Here is a 7,612-nt window from a genome sequence, read left to right as displayed (position 1 = left end):
TGAGATACCGGTGATTTATATTATGAAGAGATGGGAGAAACGATGTAAAAGGTACATATCTTTTTGCCTATTTGTTATACCATTATGCCGGTGATTTATGTGTAAGATTCCTGATATAGGTTTTTATTGTGTAGGGAAATTTTCTTTGATGAGGAAGGTAACATACTAGATGAAAAACCTATAAATCCTATGGAGTTGTCAATGAAGAAAAAATTTCAGATTCCCGTAACAAGTTTGAAGATCTTCTCCAAATGGCCAAGCAATCCGAGCAAGGCTTGGACTATTTGTTTTCTAGTATGTGCAATCTACATGATCCCCTCCAAAAGATTGTCCCTCATGCAAGTACTTCCAAGCAAGATGAATTCGAAGCTTTCATTGGTACAAAGATTCCAAATGAAATCAATATACACCTTCCCAACGATGTCAAGTCCAAGGGGAGATGCAAGAGGATCAAGAAAAGCAAGGAGATGAAGCAAGGAAATAAAAAACGCACGTGTGGAAACTGCAAGCAACTAGGCCATCATGATGCACGTACTTGCCCAAACAAAGTGATAAGCAATGCTTCATTATGAAACTGATGTATTTAGTGCTAGCAATGTTGTATTTTGTGCTAACAATGGTGTATTCTGTGCTTTATTTTGTGCTAACAATGGTATGATCAAAGATTGGTTTCACTTATCAATATTATGTGTATGTGCTGACTCTTTATCAAACATCAATTATTCAGTATTGCTGATCTCGATTTCAGGTAATCCCTTTTTATCTTCTTCAGTGTCACGACGAAGTCGACAACGTCTCATCCTTTTGTCAGCTGAATCACCTTAGCAGATCAAACCCAGCCCGAATCACTCCTTAGTCCGTACAATCTCTCTGCATCATTCTCCAGTTGTTCAGGGGCTGCATGCTTTGCTCTACTTTCTTCAATTACCTAGAAAGGCTGATGTGCTCCTAGTCGAATATGACACAGAATCAGCACTGCTTATTGGTGTGTACTCAAGTGAATACTGAATTCTACATTTCGCAGGACACAGACTTATTTCGGACACGACCAGGAGAAGTAAAAGATAGCTGATGATGTTCTACTTCTGAAGAGATACGCCTGCAGATGAATACTTTAAGGATAATCGCAAATCGGTTCTCACAGAGTGGCGCTCTGCGTGCTTGCTGATATCAAGTTGGCGTAGTTCTTCTTGATTTTCTTCAGTGCTACCATCACATCCCTCATTGTGATCCTTTGGTTAGGTGAGTCACTTGAGAAATTGCAAACCCAGTTCAAACATCGATGAAAGAGTGACATTCAGGTCACGGATAGAAAGTGCTTCAGCTTGCAGCAGTCGGTTGTCCAGAACAGAGGCAAGCTAGGCGCTTGACGTCACGCGCAGCTAGCTAGGGGCGGCGCGTGGATTCGACGGAGGGCAACCTCGGGATGCACAACGGCGAGGCTAGCGGCGCGTGTGGCCGCGGGAGAGCGGCGCGGCCCCCGGAGACCTGCGACGCGCGCGGCCGCCGGAGAGCGGCGCGGCCCCCGGAGAGCTACGAAGCGCGCGGCCGCCGGACCGCCGGAGACCTGCGACGCGCGCGGCCGCCGGAGAGCGGCGCGGCCCCCGGAGAGCTGCGAAGCGCGCGGCCGCCGGACCGCCGGAGACGTGCGACGCGCGCGGCCGCCGGAGAGCGGCGCGGCCCCCGGAGTCCTGCGGCACGCGCGGCCGCCGGACCGCCGGAGAGCTGCGAAGCGCGCGGCCGCCGGAGAGCGGCGCGGCCCCCGGAGTCCTGCGGCGCGCGCGGCCGCCGGAGAGCGGCGCGGCCCCCGGAGACCTGCGGCCGCCAGAGAGAGCGCGCGTGATTTGGGGGCGGCTGCCGGTTTCTTTCTCCGCTGCGTCGTTCCCCTCTGCCTCCAATCGATCGAGCGTACCGGTTCGCTTCCTCGGGAAGGAAGGGCCGCATTGGGAGCAATTGCCAGGGCGCGGGGGGTTAATTGTAAAATTGTTTGCGGGATTGAGTTGGTCCGTTCAATTTTAATCGAAGCGCTATCGTTGAAAGGTTGTACCGATTGCACCCCCAATCGGATTGCACTGGATACGCTCCCCACTTCTAAATAGAACAAAAACTCAATGTAGAAGGTAGTCTGAATCATGTCCTTATGCAAAGACAAAATGGTAAAAAAATAATTGAAACATACATATGCAAGGTAATCTTACTACCACTTAACTGTCATTTCTTTCAATCCCATCTGAAAAGGAGTAAATTGGAAAAGACTCTGAGTTCTTCTCACTCATGGAAACACGATACAACCTGAACAGGAGCATACTATTGATGGATCAGGTTTCAAGATATCCAATTAAATCCAACAAATTATCTAGCATTCTTCTAAAAAACGAATTCATCTTGGGCAAGAAAAGACATGCTTTTTATATTGGCATAAAAAAGGAGTTGAGGATTTGTGCCCTACATCCAATACTACAGCTCATCTCCCCAGTCCAAAATAACCATTTATTTTGACAATAAAAAAATCTTCTCCCAATATACATCTCACCACCATGAAGGTATTGTTTAGATTGTCTTCAACTCTTCATAGTAAAAATTCGCTTTATCCCAAATAATATCGCAACTCTGTGCTTATGATTGTATTTCCACTTAGAGGCCAAGCATATGCAAACATGGTAAACTGAAGAAGCTGCCTAACAAACTTTTTCCCAATATTATATCACTATCCTAGTAGCACTCGGACTGCAATTTGGGTCGAGTGTTTGAAATATTGAAATATCCTCAAATGCTAGACTAGCAGCTTTCACAGGGCTACTGGTATATAGAACTGATTCATTTTGATGGGAGAGAATATAGAGAACCCTATAAGGACTTCTTAAATTGTGTCATTACATTCTTATATTATTGCAAACAAGGTTGATGATGGATCATACTTCCAGCTTTGCAACCCAAGGGTTCAGCTCTATCTTGACTCCATCATCATCAGCTAGACAGTGCAATTGCAGGTGTATCCAGCCTTGTCTCCATTGGAGGCAGGTGGCCTCAAGTCCTCAACTAAAACAAACAAACAAACAAACATAATGGCCAGTCTCGGCCGAGCTATGGATGTGGATGTTTTTCCTCTCACATGATCTTTTTTTCTCAAAAAACAGAGATTCTCCCTCACATCTTGTTGCTTGTCCAATTCCAATTGATGCTGGAGCATGGGAGTACAGACCATGGATAAGAGAAAACAAGTCATCATGCTCATCAATAACTGGGTTTGCCCTATACATCCAAATGTGTTGGATATCACCAAACAATAATGAGATTATGAGAAGCCATGAGCGCGAACAATCTCATCTGTTCTTTGGGCAAAAGAATATACTTTCTCCGTCCCCAAAAGAATGCAACTCTCACTTCTCAAGGAGTCAAACAATTTCAAATTTGACCAAATTTATACAAAATAATATTAACATTTATATTACCAAATAAGTATCATTAGATTAATCATGTAATATGATTTATACTAATTCTGTTTGGATATATAAATTTTAGTAACTTATTATATAAATTTAATCAAATTTAAAAATTTTTGACTCCTCTGGCCGAGAGTTGTATTCTTTGGCGAACGGTAAGTATGTATTTTTTAAAAAAAAGAAAAGAAAATTCGAGCAGTGCTGTGTTTGCTCATTTTTGGCCCATCGGATGACTTTCTGGCCCAATAGCCCATTCCGGTGCCCTAGTGCCCTTCCTTAAAACCTAGCTCCATCCCGTCCCCCACCCACTCCCCAGACGCAGCCGCCACAAACCGGGAGAGCACGAGCAGCGACGCGAGGGGCACCGTCACCTGCGCCTCCTCCTCCCGACGCAGCCTCCTTCTCTTCCTCAGGTGCCGTTTCTTCTTGGCCCCTCTTCGCTTGATCTGTGCTACCCGATGCTGTCGCGAACGGGATCGATGTTATCTTGTGTCGCCTCTTTGCGCTTGTGGCGATTTGGCGGTCTGGTGGTGACTGGGTTGTTGGTACTCGTATCACCGATTCCGTAGGGTTTGTGGGTCTTGCGCGCTTGGATGATTCGACGATATGATTCTTATGGTTGGATTTCGTCTGGATCCGTATAGTTACGTAGATACTTTAGGTTGATTTGTTAACTATACTGCCTTTCAGATTCGGTGCTGATACTTGCTCGTTTTCTCTGTTTAGTATTTCTAACAACCGATTCATCTGGTGCAGCGGTTTAAGCTTCACACGCAGCCATGGGTAAGGAGAAGTCCCACATCAACATCGTGGTCATTGGCCACGTCGACTCCGGCAAGTCGACCACCACCGGCCACCTGATCTACAAGCTTGGAGGCATCGACAAGCGTGTGATCGAGAGGTTCGAGAAGGAGGCCGCTGAGATGAACAAGAGGTCCTTCAAGTACGCGTGGGTGCTTGACAAGCTCAAGGCCGAGCGTGAGAGAGGTATCACCATTGATATCGCCCTGTGGAAGTTCGAGACCACCAAGTACTACTGCACTGTCATTGATGCCCCTGGACACCGTGACTTCATCAAGAACATGATCACGGGTACCTCCCAGGCTGACTGTGCTGTCCTTATCATTGACTCCACCACTGGTGGTTTTGAGGCTGGTATCTCCAAGGATGGCCAGACCCGTGAGCATGCTCTCCTTGCTTTCACTCTTGGAGTGAAGCAGATGATCTGCTGCTGCAACAAGGTATAATCCCAAAAATCCCTGTGTCAGTTTTGTTTGTAGGGTGAGCTGAATATGCATGTCAGTTCTTGAGGGTCCAGCATTTGTATAATTCTGTCTGTTCCTTAAGTTTGATGCTTCATGTTTCAAGGAAAAATATGAGCATTCGAGTTGTTTACTGAATTTAGTACACGGTTTAAATGCATGCATATTGACTGCATTACAAACCATCAGTTTCCTGTACATTTATGCATGATAGTAGTTTAGTCTTAAATTATTTGCCATGAAGGTTTTTAGTAATTTAGTTTTAAAATCCTGCTCACCTATTCGAGTATTGTTCTGATCCAAGTGGATACTTAAGTTGTCATACAAATTTGAGCACAAACTGCTCATCACCTATAAAAATGCTTGCTATTGTTCATATGCTGTTTTCCTTTTACTTGAATGTTTTGTCGTATATGCTGAGAAATCTGTTTGTCTGCTGTGTTACTGGGATATGGTCATATACCTCATGATGTCTGTAGAAGTACTAGATGTTTGCTACTAGGTTTGTCCATGCTTATCTACCTGTATACATTTGCTTATAGCTGTTGAGATGCCATTTTAAAAAGTTGATTCTCTGAAACAGTTTTGGTTGGCCAGTGGATTGTTTGATGTGTTCTCTATTCTCTTGTGTAAAATGTGAATTCTTGCTGTTGAGATCACTAGTCTCATGAACTAATAGTTATGATTTGCTGCTTTTCTCTTTGTAGATGGATGCCACCACTCCCAAGTACTCCAAGGCCCGTTATGATGAGATTGTTAAGGAAGTCTCCTCCTACCTGAAGAAGGTCGGCTACAACCCTGACAAGATCGCCTTCGTCCCCATCTCTGGTTTTGAGGGTGACAACATGATTGAGAGGTCCACCAACCTTGACTGGTACAAGGGCCCAACCCTGCTTGAGGCTCTTGACCAGATCAACGAGCCCAAGAGGCCTTCGGACAAGCCCCTGCGTCTCCCCCTTCAGGATGTGTACAAGATTGGTGGTATTGGAACTGTCCCTGTTGGTCGTGTTGAGACCGGTATCATCAAGCCTGGTATGGTTGTTACCTTTGGTCCCAGCGGCCTGACTACTGAGGTGAAGTCCGTCGAGATGCACCACGAGGCTCTCCAGGAGGCCCTTCCTGGTGACAATGTTGGCTTCAACGTGAAGAACGTTGCCGTGAAGGATCTGAAGCGTGGGTATGTGGCCTCCAACTCCAAGGATGACCCTGCCAAGGAGGCTGCGAGCTTCACCTCCCAGGTCATCATCATGAACCACCCTGGACAGATCGGCAACGGCTACGCCCCAGTGCTGGACTGCCACACCTCCCACATCGCTGTCAAGTTTGCTGAGCTCGTTACCAAGATCGACAGGCGATCTGGTAAGGAGCTTGAGAAGGAGCCCAAGTTCCTCAAGAACGGTGATGCTGGTATGGTTAAGATGGTTCCCACCAAGCCCATGGTGGTGGAGACCTTCTCCGAGTACCCTCCTCTTGGTCGTTTTGCTGTCCGTGACATGAGGCAAACGGTTGCTGTTGGAGTCATCAAGAGCGTGGAGAAGAAGGACCCAACCGGCGCCAAGGTGACCAAGGCTGCTGCCAAGAAGAAATGATGTGTCTGGTGGTTGATTCCGTGTCTTTTTTTGGGATACCTAGATGATCTATTATCATGACTTACTTTTTGTCCATGGCCATTTCTGTTATCGTGTGAACTGTTAGTTTGCCTGTGAATTGCGCCTTTGGTCTGTCGTTCTATCGCTGTTTTTGTTATTTCGGCTTAGGAAAAACTGGAATGCTTGGACTGATTAGTGCCATTATCAACCATGATGAATCTGAGTCTTTAACTCTTTGTATTGCTATAAGTAACGCTTTGTTTTCTTATGTTGCTGTTTCCCTCTTGATATTTTTGTCATTATCATTGATTTCCTTTACACGTTTGATCTGATGCCCTGTATGCTACATCCAAAAAAAGTTTTCAGTTTACTTGGATTGTATGTGGCGTCTACAACTACTTGTGTTTTTATACTCATCCTACCTGACATTTTAAACTTGTGCTCTTTGTCTGAGAAAGGTTCAATCTGTACAGTTTTGCATATTTTCTTTGTCTTTTGAGTGCAGACTTGATCTTTCAGGTTTGCATTTAGCTGGTGTTTGGTTTGCAACGTTAAAATGCGAAATGTTTGTGTTCTTTGCTGCAATGTCGCATTAGTCCTTGAAGAGGTGTGGTTACCTCTAGGAAATGCTAATTTCCAGATTCAGACTGTTGCAAAAACTGATTTTTCTCAGAAACAACTGTAGTTATGCTTGTAGAACTGAGAATTACAACATCGAAATTTGGATGGCAGTGCTTGAGAATTAGAAAATACTGAAATTTGAATCAACAGCGCCTAAAATTGAATGCCTTACAGCGGTTAAGATGCCTGCCAACCCAAAATAATTATGTTATTCAGAGTTCATGGCAAGTGAAGAAAAACAATTATGTTACACATTTAAGTAATCGCATACTTAAATCAATTCTGACCGAGTAAACAGTCACAAACACTTACCCTACAAATAGAAACATAATCAATTGACGCAAGTGCTAATCTATTGCTGATATAAGAAACAAAGAAATGAAAAATAGATCAATAGGAGGCAGAGAGAAGCAAAATATTGCATTTCATAGTTCTACCCCTGAGAGAGAAAAAGCGAATGACTTTCTTGGACTAAAAGAAGCTACCTCTTACAAAATGTAGCACCCATTTTTGTTGTGCAATATAAAATATAAGGAAACCACCAGTAGATAACAGTGCAATACACTCTGTAGTCTCAGGGACCAAGAAATAAAAACTAAGATTGATCAATCATTATTAGAAGAATGAATGAAAGGTGAAAAATATAGAGGCTGCTTCCTTTTCATGTGCCCAAATCCAAAAGGACTGAAGATGTTGC

The 7,612-nt window shown here is 44.5% G+C and overlaps 1 protein-coding gene across 1 annotated transcript; it reads left to right on the top strand.

Annotated features, from left to right (window-relative positions):
• Positions 1-3,714: 3,714 nt before the first annotated feature.
• Positions 3,715-6,528, top strand: LOC112885957 (elongation factor 1-alpha). Its single transcript, XM_025951679.1, has 3 exons — positions 3,715-3,856; positions 4,200-4,684; positions 5,413-6,528. The coding sequence occupies exons 2-3, from the start codon at positions 4,223-4,225 to the stop codon at positions 6,292-6,294; spliced, it is 1,344 nt and encodes a 447-aa protein (XP_025807464.1). The 5' UTR covers positions 3,715-3,856; positions 4,200-4,222; the 3' UTR covers positions 6,295-6,528.
• The last annotated feature ends 1,084 nt before the right edge of the window (positions 6,529-7,612 follow it).

This window comes from Panicum hallii, chromosome 3 (assembly GCF_002211085.1).
Source record: "Panicum hallii strain FIL2 chromosome 3, PHallii_v3.1, whole genome shotgun sequence".
Lineage (NCBI taxonomy): Eukaryota > Viridiplantae > Streptophyta > Magnoliopsida > Poales > Poaceae > Panicum > Panicum hallii.
Note: the sequence above shows the minus strand (reverse complement) of the source record. Positions and strands in the feature narration are given on the sequence as shown.

Bases quoted from the DNA above. Each gene is read 5' to 3' on its own strand.
- LOC112885957 (XM_025951679.1), top strand. From the start codon at position 4,223: ATGGGTAAGGAGAAGTCCCACATCAACATCGTGGTCATTGGCCACGTC. The intron at 4,685-5,412 runs GTATAATCCCAA...TTCTCTTTGTAG, and splicing joins TGATCTGCTGCTGCAACAAG to ATGGATGCCACCACTCCCAA.